The sequence below is a fragment of the Pelodiscus sinensis genome, chromosome 27 (assembly GCF_052426305.1).
Source record: "Pelodiscus sinensis isolate ZL-2025 chromosome 27, ASM5242630v1, whole genome shotgun sequence".
In the NCBI taxonomy this organism is placed as follows: domain Eukaryota; kingdom Metazoa; phylum Chordata; order Testudines; family Trionychidae; genus Pelodiscus; species Pelodiscus sinensis.
Genome location: NC_143078.1, coordinates 15,816,957 through 15,832,807, shown reverse-complemented (window position 1 = coordinate 15,832,807; position 15,851 = coordinate 15,816,957). Strand labels below are relative to the sequence as shown.

The following is a 15,851-nucleotide window of genomic DNA, read 5'->3' as shown; positions in this document are numbered from 1 at the left end:
CCGGCTGCGACCACGTGGGCCTGTCGCACCTCCCCCGGGGTCAGAGCAAAGCCAAGGGCCCGGGGTGGGCAGACTGCAGGGGCAAGGGGGCAACCCAAGCCTTCCCAGCCGCTGCCAGCCCCCCCCCCCTCCCCAGGACTGCTGCTCCCCTGCCAGCCAGAGCACGGCACTCTTGGGGGGCCCAGCGAGGCACCACCTTGCTGCACGTTGTGGATCAGCGCCTGCAGCTCGGGGTGGGTCTCGGCCTTCTCCCGCAGGGCGTCCAGGATCACGTGGTTCTGGGAGGAGCCGGTCACGTCCGTCTGTCTCAGGCGCCCCTCCAGCAGGCGGATCTGCGCTTCTTTCTGAGCCACCTGCAGCCCCTGTTCGGAGGGAGCAGGGGCCTCAGTCCAGCGCACAGGGCAGGCCAGCGGGTGGGTGGGATCCTGGCTCCGATCCCTGTCCCAGGATGCACACCAGCCTCGGTCAGCTGCTGCTTGGGGACAGTGGCCTTGGGCTGGGCCAGCCTCCCTCCCGCTGCGATTGGCACCCCACCCTGGGGCTTCCCGAGACCCCCCTGCGCCCCGCTGACCTTGTCGATGGACGCCTTGAGGAAGTTGTCCAGCAGCAGGCGCGCCTCGGCCAGGGAGCAGGAGCTGATCACCACGGAGGTGTCGGTGGAGTCCAGCTCCTCCTACGGAGCAGGAGAGACCGGAGGGAGGGGATCAGAACGGCCGTTGCCCCGGAGCTGGGGCCGAAAGCAGAGGGCCAGCCCCGCTGAGCCTGGACTGGCGGACGCAGGGCTCTGGGGGCAGCTCATAGCACAGTAGAACTGGAAGGGACCTCGAGAGGCGTCAAGTCTAGTCTCCGGCTCTCACAGCAGGACCCAGCACCGTCTAGAGCATCCCTGGCAGGCGTCTGTCCGACCTGCTCTTAAATATCCCCAGGGATGGAGATTCCACAACCTCCCTGGGCAACTTCTTCCAGTGTTTCACCACCCTAGGACGTTTTTTCTGATGTCCAACCGAAACCTCCCTTGCTGCGGATGGCCTGGAGGCCTGGCTTGCCAACAGCGTGCATGAGCACACGCCAGCAGGGGCCCCGGCAGCTCTCGGAGACGAGGGGGCTGCTCGCTAGCCAGGCACCCAGAGCACAGCAAGGGAAGGATCACTTGGGGAACCGGTACCAGCAGAGCTATGGCTCCCCAGGGTGCGGAACACCCCCAGCCCGGAGACACACAGCGAGGCCGACCTATGGCCCAGCACGAACAGCCGCCCTTTGGGAGGTGGCTACCTGCTCCGGCGCACTGGAGCAGCCCAGTGTAAGTGTAGCATGCACCACTAAACCTGGGTACGTGCTCCGGGCACCAGGAGAGCAGAGCCACGTGGTGCTAGCCGGGGTCACCCCCCGCCACACGGAAAGACCAGCCCCCTCGGAGCCAGGCTTGCGCCACGGGCCTGAAAGTAGCGCCGCAATGTTCCCCCTGGGCTGCCTGGACCAGGTTACAGAGCCGGGGCTCCGGGCCTAGGGCGGGTGTCTCCCTGTGTACTCTGAGCCCTGCGGCCCAAGACAATCGGCCCGGGGCTCGGAGACTCCGTGCTGTGGGCTTGTCTTTGCAGCAGAGACGCAAGCAGAGAGGCCCCAGCATTCGGGTGGGTCCCCAGGATTAAAAATGGCTTTTGGATTAACCAGCACGGTCCAAATTCCCTCCTGTTACACAGCCGGGCCTCGGCAAACGCCCCGCGCCTGAACGCGGCTTTCCGCGCAAGTTCGCCGGTTCGGTTCCCAGCACCTCCACGCAGGTTTGCACACCCACAGCTCTTCCCGTGTCTCCCCGGGGGGAGGGGGAAACGGCACATGGATTTGTTTTTCCCAGGGCGCATTTCCTACGGAAGCAAACGGCATTTCCGGGCCGCTCCCTGCGCTGCCCCGGAGGCTGCTCTGAGCACCTCGCTGACTCCCAGGTGCGATGTGACGGGACTGTTAGCGGAAACACACACTGCTGGGGTCTGCCCAAGCTCTGGGCAAAGTGGGCCCTGTTTCTAAACAATCGCCCTTTCCGTGTGCTCCTGCCACATTACACCAGGCCTCGGCGTTGCTCTGAGCCGCAGGGCTCCCTGTGCCGGGCGAGGCAGCGTCTGCCGGGAGACGCGCAGGGAACGGAGAAAGCCCGGTCCAAGCACGTTTGCAGCCTGGCAGCGAGCCAGGTGCAGCGACGCCGACACGGACAGGAGCGAGTGTGGCTCTGGCACCGGCGCCAGCACGTGCAGAACTTCCAGCGGGGCGCTCGGCCCCCCCTTCCGCAAATAGCCCCCCAGCAGGATGGAGACCCTGACGACCCAACGTTTACGGGCCTCCCTGCACCCTGGCCTCGCCGGGCAGCCGCGCTGCTGAGGAGGGCCGATTTGCAGCCTCGCCGGCCCGAGCAGCCACAGCCACGACCGTAGCCTGGCGTCCATGGCAGCCTCCGGAACCCACCGACCTGAGCCTGTCACAGCCCCCCCAGGCAGAGACGGCAGCCGGACCGGGGCCCTGCAAGCTACGGCCCCTGATGCTTGTCTAGAGAGGAGGGGAGCTCCGGGGTAAGCGTAGGGACCCAGGGCAGAACGTTTCAGCTCCCTGTCAGCCTCCCAACCTGCCCCAGGGCACCCCGACCTCCTGCACCCCGTATGCTTCATCTGCCTGGAGCAAGAGTCCAGCCCGTGCCAGCCCCATCCACCCCAACTCTCCACCCCCGCCCAGACAGCACACGATGCTCCCCGCCCGGCACCTTGCTCTCCTCGAGCTGCATGATGGTGGCCTGGCAGTCGGAGATGCTGTCGTTGATGTAGTCGATGTTGGCCGTCAGCACCTCGATCTCCTCGTTCAGCTCCTGCAGGCTCTTCTGCTCCTCGGGGCTCTCGGCCTGCAGCTTTCCCCTCTTCCCCAGCAGTGCCTCCTGCAGCAGCGCCAGCTCCTCCCGCTTCTGGGGGCGGGAAGGGAACGCCTCAGCCGGCGCCGCCCAGCACCCACCCCGCCGGGCGCCGCCCTGCCTGCGCCTCGCCCGCCCTGCCCGCACCCTGCCCGCCCGCGCCTCCTCGCCTTGATCAGTCGCTCCATGTCGGCCTCCAGGTTGACAATGGTCATTCTCTGCATGACGATGTCGAAGATGCGCCGCTCCAGCGACTGCCACTTGAGCCGGGCCGCCTTGCTGAAGGTTTGGCTTGTCCCCTTCTTCGGGAACTTCTTCCTGCAGCAGAAGGGGTGTGGTCAGGGACTCTGGGGGGCTCAGACCCACGGGTACCAGCATGGGGCGTGGTCAGGGACTCTGGGGGCCTCAGACCCACAGGTACCAGCATGGGTCATGGTCAGGGACTCTGGGGGGCTCAGACCCACAGGTACCAGCACTGGGGTCAGGGATTCTGGGAGGCTCAGACCCACGGGTACCAGCCGCCATGCACGAGTGCTCAGGACGGGGGCATTCACGCATGGGGGCTGCCGCCAGCCATCTGGGCGAGTCCCCCGTGTCAAACCAAGAGGCAGATTGACCCACACCTATAGAGCCATCGTGCTCCTGTGCTGTGGGCCCTAGGACCGCCCTCCCGCCCGGCTAACCCCCCGTAGGCAGGGCCACGGGCCAAGCAGGGAGTGAGGCGGTGAGGGACAGGGATTGGGGAGCCCTGTCTGACCTGACGGGCCGCGCCCCATTCATGGAGGGCGAAGGGTCTCCCTGGAAGTTGTCGATTTTCCGGTTCCACTGGCGCACGATGCTGGAGACCGAGCGGGAGCCGGACTCCGGGTCCGAGGAGGTGGTGCCGGCGGACACCTCCGCACCAGAGTCCAGCAGGGCTGGCTTCTGGCTCGCCCGCCCGGCGACCCGGTCCGACATGGGCTTGGCCAGGCGGCGCAGAGCGGAGACCTGGGGGAGAGCAGTGCCTGAGGGCTGGGCCCCCCGGGGAACACCCGCAGGGGCGTCACGCCCCCCATCCCAGAGCCGGGGAAACGAGCTGGGAGCAGCTGCAGCCCCTTTCCAGAGAGTCCAGGCTCTCCGAGCAGGCAGCAGTTTCCCAGAATGCACCGGGAAGGGCTGGGGAGGTGTCTGGACCGCGGGCCCCGAGGTGGCCCCGAGGCACCGACGGGGTCGGAGGCAGCCTGGACACAGTCAGCGGCGAACGACGCCACCGACCCGCTGCCAGGACCCAGAGGAAGCTGCTGTGGATTGGACGGGAGCCGGGCCCGGATGGGGAGGGGGACGACGGACACAGCCAGCGTTTTCCCTCCCCCGGTCACTCCCGCCATGAAACGCGCCCGAGGGCCAGCGCCTTGGGAACGACCCAGCCTGGCCTGTTCTGCCAGGAGAGGACCCAGGGCCCTGCCCGCGGCCGAGGCGCCATCCAGGGCTGAGCACCCACCGCGTTACAGCCGCCAGAGGCTCTCCAGACCCCGCAGGCCCCGGGCTGGCACTCACCTCCTGGGTTTTCCTTCGCAGCACGATTTCCTGCTGCCGCTTCTGGGACTCCAGGGCCCGGATCTGGAACTGGGAGAGAGAAGCCAAGCCCCACTGAGTCCTGATGGGGCAGGAGCCACTACAGACAATGGCAGGAATGGGGGGCAGGGACCCAGGGCTCCCCCTCCCCCTTGCTCAGCCATTCCCACGGCTCTGGCCGGCTTTGCAGGTTCCCCTGCTCCATCACAGGGGCTCCCCTGCACGCAAGGGGCTCTGGGCTCAGGCTGGCCCAGACCCCTTGGAAACCCACATTCCCTGCTGCCCCGATCCAGGTGGCATGGGAGCTGCGCACCGAGCAAGAGGCACAGGCCCAGCCGGAGCGGTGCTGCCCACAGCCCCCCGGCGCGGCTCTCACCTCCTGCCGGCGCTGCTCCTTCTTCAGCTGGGCGATCTCCCGGTTCCGCTTGGTCTCCACCAGCCGCCTGCGCTGCTGCTCCTCCCGCATCTGCTTCATCAGTGCCACCTGCGGGGGGACGGGCAGGTGCATTGGCGAGGCCGAGGGGGCTCCCCTCACAACCTCCCCCCCCCCGGAGCTGGGCAGGGGGAGCCCAGGCACCTGTCAGACAGACAGACAGACTTCCCAGCAGGCACTGCCCCCCCGGAGACGGGACAGCACCTGCCCAGGTCTCTGTGTCCCCACCCCCCTGGCCCCCTCCTCGCCCAGCCAGGTACCTTCGCCCTCTTCATCTCGGCCACCTCAGCCTGCAGCTTCTTGAGCTCCCGCTCGTAGCGGGACTGGTTCTTGAGCAGGCGGGCGTGCTCCTTCTGGGCCACCTGCAGCTTCTGCAGGTCCCGGTTCATCTCCTTCAGCCGCTTCTCGTAGTCCGCCTTGATCTTGTTGGCCTTCTCCTCCGTGTAGCATTCCATGGTGCCTGGGGAGGGGGGCAGGCTCAGCGCGCCGGGCTGGGCGGAGCCCCCACGCGCCTTCCCCGGGAAAGCACCCTCCTGGGGAGGCCGGAGATTAACCCTTGGCCTGCCTGGGCCAGCCGCTCGGAGACAGTCACCTGGACCAGCGAGGGTCCGTTTTACAGCAATAACCCCAGAGCAGAGCGGTGCCGGGGTGCAGGCCCCACGCCATGCGCCGTCCTCCCGGCAGCCGTTGCCGTTCCTCCCCAGAGGGAGACGCGGCTGGTCGGGGGCCCCGGTGAGAGGTGCTAGTGGTGCCCAGCTCGGAACATGCCCAGGACTGAAGGGCCCCGGAGGTGGAGCTCTCCTGCCTTGGGAAGCCACAAGTCTCTCACTGGGAGATCTGAGCTCTAGAGCCAGCTTCGCCGCAGACGCCAGGGCGCTTTGGGCACAGCTCCGTGCCTCAGTTTCCCCACGGGGCCACCACCCTTTGTGGCCTGTCTCACAAGGGCGCAGAGCTCGTTAACATGCTCGGAGCTCCTCAGAGGGAAGGCGCCGGTGGAGCGAAGGCCTCAGCACTTTCCACGGGACCTACCCCAGTGAGCTGCCCAGGTCACGGGACCACCAGGCCTAGCCCTAAGCAAGCTGCTGGCAAGTGGCCAAACTAAGTGGGGACCCTGGAGAGGGACCGGCCCCACGAGCGGAGAAGCCCGACACTGAACGGCCAGTGGCAATAGGTGGGAACTGCCAGAGGGGCACAGCTGGTTTGGGCTCATTGGGCACCCGGAAAAGCCCCTGGGCTCTTCTGCAGCGGCATGCGGGGGTGGGGTGGGGAGCCAGCCGGGTGGGGGTGGGGGTGGGGGGCCGGCCCGTACTGAGGTTCTGCAGCACCCGGTCCCGCTCCAGCTGGGTGTCACGGATCTTGTTCTGCAGCAGGATCAGCTTCTCCTCGTACTGGTGCTTGAGGGTCTGCAGGCGCCGCTGGCTGTTCTCCAGCTCGTCTATCAGCTTCTGCTTGATCTCGATCTCGCAGGTCAGGTCGGCCAGGTCAGCCTGGAAATTCACCACTGGGGGCAGGGGGAGGGGGGCAGAGCCGGTCAGCCAGGCAGCCCCCCGGGAGCAGACAGGCTCTGTGGGCTCAGGCGGAAGGGGCGGGGGGCCAAGCAGCCAGCCCTGAACGCCGCCCGGAGCGCACTGGCCCCTGCAACACGCAGCGGTGGCAGCGACTTAGAGGGCTTGGGGCTCTGACGGTCGCGACAGCCACCCTTTGAATCGCTGGGCCCCGGGGAACTGCCCCCTTTGCTGTCCCCTGTCAGCAGCCTGGACCTGGGGGGGAGGGGGGAGCCAGGCAGCCCTGGACCCGGGGGGGGGGAGGGGGAGAGCCAGGCAGCCCTGGACCCGGGGGGGGGGGGGGGAGGGGAGAGCCAGGCAGCCCTGGACCCGGGGGGGGGGGGGAGGGGGAGAGCCAGGCAGCCCTGGACCTGGGGGGGAGGGGGGAGCCAGGCAGCCCTGGACCTGGGGGGGGGGGGAGGGGGGAGAGCCAGGCAGCCCTGGACCCGGAAGGGGGGGGGGGGAGGGGGAGAGCCAGGCAACCCTGGACCCGGGGGGGGGGGGAGGGGAAGGCCAGGCAACCCTGGACCCGGGGGGGGGGGGGGGAGCCAGGCAGCCCTGGACCCGGGGGGGGGGGGGGGAAGGCCAGGCAACCCTGGACCCGGGAAGGGGGGGGGGGGAAGGCCAGGCAACCCTGGACCCGGGAAGGGGGGGGGGGGGAGAGCCAGGCAGCCCTGGACCCGGGAAGGGGGGGGGGGGAAGAGCCAGGCAGCCCTGGACCCGGGGGGGGGGGGGGGAGAGAGCCAGGCAGCCCTGGCGGGGGAGCACGTGAGGGGCTGAGGTGGGCAGGATCACAGAGCCGGACAGCCAGGCCCGTGCCACCGAGCTCCCGCAGGGCAGGCCCAGCTAAGACCGGCCCAGCTCACCCGAGGGCCGGCTGCAGCCCCCGCCCCGCCTCGGCAGAGGGGGCGCCAGGCCCGGGCGTTACCCTTCTCCTCAGCATCCGAGTCGGAGTCCACCAGGCTCTCCTCGCTGCCCGAGTCCTCGTCCTCCTCCTCACAGCCGCTCTCCTCCCGCTCCTCCTCCTCCTGGGAAACATTGGGGGTCAGGCCCCACGGGGCCTTCTCCCATCGGCCCAGGCTCTTGCTCCCGCCAGCCCCAAATGCTGTAGCCCCAGACACCCCCCCAGAGGCAGGGCGACGGTGTGAGCCGGGGCCCTCATCCCAAGGGGCAGGGCTGATCCCGCCCGAGTCAGGACGTGGGTGTGCGGGGGGGCGGTGTCTGGGAGCGCCCCTCGCTCCGCTGAGAGGGGGGCTGGACCCAGCGCCGAGGGGGCAGCGGGGACGTGGCCACAGGAGGAAGCCTGGCTGCAAGGAAAGGCCTGGGGCTGGTTGCCTGGGTGTCCGATGGCAACAGGGCACGCCAGGGGGCAGCCGGGACCCTCCCACTCTCCATCCACGGCCCATGCCCTGCCCCCACTCCCCACACCTGTGTGGGGGCAAACAGCAGCTGACTGCCCCATGGGGTGCATATCCCTGCCCCCCAGAATCTCCCACAGCCCGGCTGGGCTTTTCCCCCCCTCCCAGGGGCAGGGGGCCCCGCTGCCCGAGCGCCGCCGAGGCACAGGGAAGGCTGCTGGCGGTCGGGCTAGCGATCGGCTCCACGGGGAAGCCTCCCTCACCTCGTTCTCGTCCGTCTCGTCCCCGTTCTCCTGCTGCAGCTTCGGCCTCTTCTTAAAGGCCTCCTTCTCCGGGCTGCCGGGAGAGGAGAGCGGAATGAGCCCCCAGACGGGGCAGCCCTGGCACGTGGCCCCCGTAGGGGACACACGCCCAACGCCCCTCACAGCCCCCCGTGAGCCCAGCTTTCCCACCCTCCAGAGAGTCAGCGATCACAGCAGTAATGACAGATGGGGACACTGAGGCACACGGAGGGGAAGGGACTCGCCCAAGGTCACCTGGCAAGTCAGAGGCAGAGAAACCAGGCACCCCACTTCCCTGCTGTATGGCTGTGGGGTGGGGGCAGGGTGTCTGGAGCGTGCCGGAAGCCAAGGGAGAAGGGGTGTCCAGTAACTATGGTCCTATAGTGATGGGAGGACCCGGAATAGCCGCCCCCTGCCCCCAGCCAGGGACCTGGCCTTCACCTCTTCCTCCGCTGCCTGGTCTCCTTCTTCAGCCGCTCCAGGTCCTGCTTGGCCCGCCGAAGGACTTCCGAGGCCTCTGCCTCCATGGAGACCATGGGGCTGCTGAGCGCCCCCAGGCCCGGCCCTGGAGACGAGCCCAGGGAGTACGGGGGCCGGGAGGAGACCCGCGACAGGCTGCGGCGGAGCGACTCGTTCATGGCTTCGCTCTCCAACAGCTTTGTCCTGGGGACCGAGGGGCTCTTGGTTACGGAGACCTACCAGCCCGGGGAGATGTTCAGGCCCCCCGCCCCCGGGGGACAGAGACCCCCCGACCTCTAAGGGGGGACCAGCAGAGACGTCCCTCGCTCACTGCAGTCGAAGGGGCCCGGGGCTCTGCTCCCAGGGGACGCTGCAGAAAGGAGGGGTGCCTGTGCCACGACACACCAGCCGGGCCGGGCAGGACACCCTACAGGACCCAGGCGTTCCCATCTCCAAAGGGGGCTTTTATTACGAGTTCACTAGCTCCCAGAGAGCCGAGACCAGGGCCCTGTTGTGCGGGGGGCTGCACGCCCCCAGGAGACGACCCCTGCCCCATCTAAACGGTCAAGTCAGACCAAAGGTGAGAGAGAGCAAGTGATGTGCCCAAGGTCACACAAGCTCAGTGGCAGAGCCTGTCTGAACCCAGTCCCATGGCACCAGTCACCGAGGTGGGCAGCGGAAGAGCCAGGGAGGGAATCCGGGCCTCCAGAACCAGATCAGCACCCCTCCCGGGCCTGGGCTGCCTGTCTGCGGGTTCTCCCGCGCGGTACGCGGCCCCCCTCGGACGGGCGGAAGGGGAGGAGGCGGCTCGCACCCACCTGAGCTCCTCGATCTCCCGGATGTAGTTCTGGATCAGAGCCCCAATGGCCTCGTTGCCGTCAGCTGGAGCGACAGGACTGGGATCAGTAATGCGGAGCAGCCCGGAGCTCCGGGGAGGCAGCAGTGTCAGCAGGATGATCCCTGCTCCCCCGCAACCCCCCGCCCTCCAGAGGGGCCTGGCCTCACCTGCCTTGGCCAGTATCAAATTGGCCTCCTGGCTCATCAGGTGGGTGACGCGGGTGTTGATGGCGTCTATGGCCTCCTGCATGGCCTTCACCCGCATGCGCAAGGCGGCGTTCTCCTTCTGGAGCATGGCGTTCTCCTGGAACAGGTCGCTGTAGCCCTCCGCCCCGTCCTCCCCGACGACACGCTTGCCCTGGGGGGAGAAGGGGAGCCCAGCCTCCGTCAGCCCCCCTGAGCGCCGGGGGGGGGGACCCAGCCACAGCAAGAGGGCAGGGAAAGCGGGAGACGCTACGAAGGCAGGCAGGGTCCTGGGGCTGCGCTCGGGGGCAGCGGATGTGACATCAAGGCCTTTTGCTCAGTGGAGGTGCTGACCTGAGCCCCCCAACAGCAGCATCTGAGCACCGGCCACACCCCCAGATAGCAGGCAGGGCTGCTACCCGCTGGCCACATGGGGACTGAGCCCCAGAGGCTAAGTGACTTGCCCAAGGTCACGCGGGGAGTCTGGGGCACAGCAAGGGCTCCCAAGTCCCAGTGCCCTGTCCCCTCCCCTTACCGCCTTGTACTCCATGAGCTCTTGGCCTGGGGCGATAAGAGACTCAGCCCTTGGACAGGCAACGGTTGCAGTTGGGCTGGTGTTAGGAAGATAAGAACGGCCAGACCAGGTCAGAGCCAAAGGCCCATCCAAGTCGGTGTCCTGTCTGCTGAGTGACCAGGGCCAGGTGCCCCAGAGGGAATGAACCGAACAGGGAATCTGCCCTGTCCCCCATTCCCAGCCCCTGACACACAGAGACCAGGGACACCAACCCTCCTCAGCCTGGCTAACAGCCATCGATGGACCCAACCTCCATGAATCTATCTCGCTCTTTTTTGAACCCTGTTCAAGTCCTGGCCTTCACAACTTCCTCCGGCGAGGAGTTCCACAGGCCGACCATGCTCTGCATGAAGAGAAACGTCCTTTGGCTTGTTTTAAAGCTGCTCTCTGTTCATTTCACTGGGTGACCCCTCGTTCTTATGCTCCGTGTTCTCGGGAAACCAGCCCGGACAAGCTGGGGGCGAAGCGGAAGGGCTGCGGCATGCCGTGTGGGACAGGGACATAAAGCCGGGGGGAGGAGGGGGTCTTCGAGCTCTGAAAGTGCCCAAAGCCTTCTCCCTGTTCGTAGCAGGACGCACGGCCCTTTAACCGCCTCCTTCTTCAGTGTCCCGTGCACCCTGCAGGGTCCCAGTGCTCCCCACAAGCTACTGCGTCATCTTTGGGGTGGTGCTCAGTGCCAGCATGCACTGGGGGGGGGGGCAGGGCAGGACAAGGCCAGCAGACAAGGAGCTGCACACACAACGGGGCCAGGTCTGTGTGGGGGGAGGAGCAGGAATCCCCCCTCCCAACACACCCACTCCCACTTTTCAAGGCTGCAGCTGGGATTTGAACCGGTGACTGCGAGGATTCCAGGTGTTTATCACACAGGCTTTGTGCCTGCACATGGGGCTCCCTCTAGCCGCCGGCCACAAGCCCAGTTGCTCCCTTAGCCCGAGGGGCAGGGGCTGGCTTGGATGGGCAGTTCGTAAGCAAGCCCCTTACCGCCTTGTACTCCATGAGCTCCATCTGCAGGCGGGCGATCTCGGCCCGCAGCGCGCTGATCTGCTGGCTGGTCTTGTCCTGGTTCACCACCACCTTGTTCTTGATGTTGCGAGCCCGGTTGGCGTACTTCAGCGTGTTCAAGGTCTCCATGAAGTCCCGGTCCGAGGGGCTGATGCAGGCGATCATGATGGTTTGGCTGGAGGACGGAGCGCCGGGGGCGGGGAGGTGTGTCAACGTGACAGCTGGGCCACGTCGGATCAGACACCCCCCAATGCTGGCAGCTCCGGCCACACGCCCCTTTTGGCCTGTACTGAGCTCTCTAACCGGGGCGGGAAGGGTGGGCTGGGATCGGCGGCTGGGCCCTGCCTGGGGTCCCCTCCGCACGGGGCTGGCATGGGCAGCATGGCTCAGGCAGCAGCCTGCTTTGTGCCGGACAAGGGCAGGCCTCCCACACCCTCCCCTGCTGGTTACAGAGCAGCGAGTCAACACCCAGGGAGGGAGCCAGGTAGGGTGGGATTTAAGCGAGCCCAGGCCTGGAAGTGGGGCTGCCAAGGGCTGACATTTTGCAAGAGCTAATTCTGCAAAAGCGGCTAATTGCGCCGGGGCCCGGGGCCGAGCCCATCGCATTAGAAAAGCTGCCAGGAGAGGCCGCTGGGCCCCCGTCAACGCACCCAGGAAATCCAAACAGCGCTTCAGCCTGACAGGCCCCCCCGTTCCATGCACCCCCCCCCCCGCCCGGCGGGGGTGCAGCTCCTCCTTTCCGGGTCACCCCCCCCATGGCAGCTGACACCCGCCGGGTGACCCCGCGCCCTGGCCCAGGGTCACCTGTTCCCCCCGAGGGAGTCCTGCAGGAGCCGGGTGAGTTTGGAGTCTCGGTAGGGGACGTGCCCGGCTTTCTTGCTCTGGTCTCCGAGGGCGCTGATGACGTTTCCCAGCGCCAGCTGCCGACAAGACGGAAGGGACCGTGAGCTCTCCCCCGGGCCGGGCGGGGCCCTTCCCTGCTGGGGGCAGCTCCGGGCGATCGGAGCCTCCTACCAGGGGGCGGGCGGGCGGCTCCGGGCCAGTCGGTGCAGCTGCGGTGGCTATGCAGGATGCTCCCCTAGTCCACTCCAGAGCCACCCCACTGCCCTGCCTTCAGCAGGCCCCTCGGCCTGTATCTGGTCACTCCCAGGGTGGGCGCGGAGGGGGGCTGAGCTGCAGCCCTAGAGACCCAGCCCCGGGGCTCTCCCCAGCCGGGGCAGCGTGGCAGGCGGGCTGTGCCAGGCACCCGGCAGCACTGACGTCGGGAGAACAGAGATCCCGAATCCCACGACGGTTCTCACAACTCGAGTGGCCGAGGCAGAGCCCCTGCCTGGGACACGGGGTCCGATCCCGCCCCTAAGCACCCACTGCCGGGGAAGGGGCGCTGCCCTCCAGACGTACAGTCCCTAGGGGGGTGCAAGCTGCAGTCCTCGCCCCCACCCTGCTCCTATGCCACGGCCTGGCGAACGCCCTCGCCCAGGGCTGGGCTAGCAACCGGGCCCCTCCCTGCCAAATCTGCGCCAGGACTTTGAGCAGCCAGGTCCCCTCTAGGTCTCCCGCTGCCTGGGATCTCGTGAGCCAGAGCGCCCCAGGGCTGTGTGCCCTGCAGCCGGCCCGTCTCCGCCACCCGCCGCCAGAGCCTACCAGGCCGCAGTTGATGGAGATGCCCTCCTTGGCTCTCTCGCCCGTGGCGCCGGTGCGCTTCAGCCTCTCCGAGCCGGCCAGGTCGACGAAGTGGAACTTGGCAGTGAGCGTCTCGTACTCGCTGGAGGTCTGGGACCCCTCTGGCAGGCTGGTCACCTGGCCAGCAGACACGGAGCGGCGTCAGCGCTCCCCACGGGACACATCCCTCCGCTGTCACCGCCCCCCCGAGCATCCCGCTGCCGCTCCGCGTCCAGCCCCCCCCACTCAGCCTCACCAGGTCGGGCTGGGCACAGACCCTCATCTGGCACAGGTGGATGGTGAAGATGGCGTGGGAGCGGGAGCTCTGCACATTCATCTGGGTGCTGGCGGTGGTGCGGGACAGAGCCCCCTGCTTCAGGCACTGGATCAGCTGCAATGGCAGGAAGGGGTGAGACGAGATTTCCACCCCAGCGGCGGAGCCTCCCGCCGAGCCGGCGCCCCGGGGCCCTGCGTGCTCACGCTGGGCAGTGGCCAGAGGGAAGGAGCAGCAGGTGCTGTAGGGTGACCCCGGCCCAGCCCAGCTCCCAAGTTACCAGGAAAGCCAGGCCCGTGGCGGAGCCGACTCGGGGAGTGGGCTGGACCCGCCCGAGCGAGCCGCAAGTAACCCAGCACGCTACGTTCTCCCCTGCAGTCCGGCCTGGCGCGTGGTGCTGCACCCGCAGGGAGACGGCAGGTGGGACTTGCAATGGTCACAGGTGGCCTGTGGGTCACAGCACAGGGCCCCGCGCGCTGGCCCAGGCTCCTGCGGGCTCTCAGATGCACCCCAAGCAGCAGCTGCAGCAGAGGCGGGATGAGACGAGTCCCAGCTGGCCAGGAGGCTGCCGGCTCTGGCACCACGCACAGGGCAGAGACCGCCCCGGGGACACCTGCTTCATGCAGCAGAGAGGAGCCGCCTGGCGTCACATGCTCACAGACCCCCCCCCCCCAAAAAAAAACCGGACACACTTGATCATGGGGGGGGGGGGGGTGTGTGGGACTGGCTGGGAGGGGGGCAGGGCTGGCCGGGAGGAAGGGGGGGTGGGAGAAAGGGGGGGCTGGAAGCACAGCTGGGGGGGAGGTCGGGAGCCGTGGGGCTGGCCAGGAGGAAGGGAGCCTGGAAGCACAGCTGGGAGGGTTCGGGGGCCACGGGGCTGGCCAGGAGGAAGGGAGCCTGGAAGCACAGCTGGGGGGGGTCGGGGGCCATGGGGCTGGCCAGGAGGAAGGGGGGGGCCAGGAGGAAGGGGGGGCGGGAAGCAGAGCTGGGGAGGAGGTGCAGTGGCGCTGGCCAGGGGAGATCAGGAAGAGGAACCGGCCGGCGGGAAGCAGAGCTGGGAGGGTGCAGGGGGGCTGGCTGGGGAAGATCAGGAAGGGAAGTGGGAGAGAACTGGCCGGCCGGGAAAGGGGTGTGTGTGAGCAAATCAGCTGGCACGGAGTGGGACTGACTCGGGCACTTGCAGATCCCAGGGCGCTGCCTGTCCCACGCAGGCTCCTGGAAACGCATGAGCGAGGAGGAGGCTTCCCCTCCTCCTCAAACTCAACCGACTGAGGGCTCCCGGGGGCAATCGGGCCCCCGCCTCCCAGCTGGGACTCCCAGCCGCTCCCCCCACCCACGCCAGGCTTCCGTCCGGTGCGCAGCCGGAAAAAAATCAGAAAATACCGGACATTGCACGTGTCCTGCATTGTCTGATTTTTTTTACGGGACAGAGCACAAATACCGGACCCCTGGCAACCCTAGCGGGGCCTGGAGAGGAGGAATGGTCCAAGCACCGAGAGCGAAGGGGTGGGGAGCGTGTTTCGAAGGCTCCTCTCTGGGCCCTGCCTGGGAGAGGGGTAACCCTGCCCAAGCTGGGACCCCCTTTTGCTGCAAGGGGGCTGCAGGTGTGAGATCAGCTGGGGACAGCTCCCCCTTTGGGGGGCCGGAAGGGCAGTTGGGGGTGGGAGTGGAAATCCACGGACAGACCGATCCCCCAGCATGAAGACAGGGGGCGCCCTCGCGCTGCGAAGCTGCCACAGGAAAACGTAACCGACTTGGCATCCCGCCGTGGCGCCCTCATGCCACCCAGGGGCGCAGCTGCACCCGGAGTCTGTCCCAGGGCAGCGGCAGCCAGAGCCCCCAGGGCCAGGCGAGGAGAGCCAGCGGGAGCACTTCCGCCCTGAGGCTGTGGCAGGCTAGTGCCCGACTCCCCCTGTGGCCAGTGGGGGCTCTGCCCCTCGCGCCCCCAGCCCCTCCCTCCGCTCTCCCGGACAGCCCAGCGCAGCCGGGCCCAGGCGCCGCCCACCTCGTCCTGGGAGCTGATGAGGCGGGAGGTGACGCCGGTGGTGTAGATGCTGCCGCTGGCGTCCTCGTGGATTTTGATGTTGGATTTGCGGTGGCGGGCGTCGGGGTCCCGGGCGCTGTCGAACAGGTCCAGGATCTCCTCGTTGTAGAGCTGCAGGGGAGAGCGCCGGGGCAGCGGGTTACTGGGAGGCGGGGGGCTGGCTGCGGAGCCTGGCGGGTGGGAGTATAACTAGCTAGCCGTGATCCTGCCCCTCCGCGCATCGGAGCCCTGGGACTGCACTGGCGGAGAGCGCCCCCGGCGTGTGCATGCACCCACCACTGCCAGAGTCCCATTGTCCTCGGCCACAGCGCTCGGTCCTTGCTCACCCTCACACCCGGTACCCGGTACAGACGGGAGCGGAGGCCAGAGGGGTCAAGGGAGCTCCCCTGGGAGCGTGCGGCAGAGCAGGAAGGAAACTCAGGTCTCCCAAAGCCCGTCCCAGGAGGCCCTAGAACAGGGCTAGGTGAGGAGACCCGGCCGTCACCCGCAGCCGGGCTCCCGCCCCGAGTGGCCAGTGGCCCTGGCGTGGGCGGCAGGCAAATGAAAGCACAGCCCTTCCAAAACTGCCGACGCCCTGGCTGCAGCCCTGCTCCCTAGCCACCAGGAAGGGTCGGGCTGGGCCGCAGCATGGCAGCCTCAGACCTCCTGGTGGGGCTGGGGTGGGTGGGGCTCCCCTCCAGGGGAGGGGTTTGGGCAGTAGGGCAGGGCTAGCGCTTCCCCCACTGCCCACGGTCCCTGGCCTTGCATTCCTTGGGC

The 15,851-nt window shown here is 67.9% G+C and overlaps 1 protein-coding gene across 5 annotated transcripts in view; it reads right to left on the bottom strand.

Annotated features, from left to right (window-relative positions):
* Nucleotides 1-15,851, bottom strand: part of KIF21B (kinesin family member 21B) — a 63,423-nt gene that overhangs the window by 17,646 nt on the left and 29,926 nt on the right. For 4 of the 5 annotated variants that reach the window (XM_089773633.1, XM_089773634.1, XM_075910516.2 and 1 more), the window contains exons 4-22: nt 15,057-15,206; nt 13,034-13,168; nt 12,760-12,915; nt 11,920-12,035; nt 11,095-11,290; nt 9,525-9,714; nt 9,338-9,401; nt 8,502-8,723; nt 8,043-8,115; nt 7,350-7,449; nt 6,187-6,378; nt 5,138-5,337; nt 4,821-4,928; nt 4,427-4,495; nt 3,648-3,877; nt 3,061-3,208; nt 2,750-2,944; nt 572-673; nt 197-362 (exon numbers count right to left, since the gene is read on the bottom strand). In XM_089773633.1, coding sequence (XP_089629759.1) covers nt 197-362; nt 572-673; nt 2,750-2,944; nt 3,061-3,208; nt 3,648-3,877; nt 4,427-4,495; nt 4,821-4,928; nt 5,138-5,337; nt 6,187-6,378; nt 7,350-7,449; nt 8,043-8,115; nt 8,502-8,723; nt 9,338-9,401; nt 9,525-9,714; nt 11,095-11,290; nt 11,920-12,035; nt 12,760-12,915; nt 13,034-13,168; nt 15,057-15,206 — 2,812 coding nt within the window. Of the gene's footprint in view, nt 1-196; nt 363-571; nt 674-2,749; nt 2,945-3,060; nt 3,209-3,647; nt 3,878-4,426; nt 4,496-4,820; nt 4,929-5,137; nt 5,338-6,186; nt 6,379-7,349; nt 7,450-8,042; nt 8,116-8,501; nt 8,724-9,337; nt 9,402-9,524; nt 9,715-10,074; nt 11,056-11,094; nt 11,291-11,919; nt 12,036-12,759; nt 12,916-13,033; nt 13,169-15,056; nt 15,207-15,851 lie in introns of those variants that run through there. The other variant, XM_089773635.1, reaches the window with a different exon arrangement.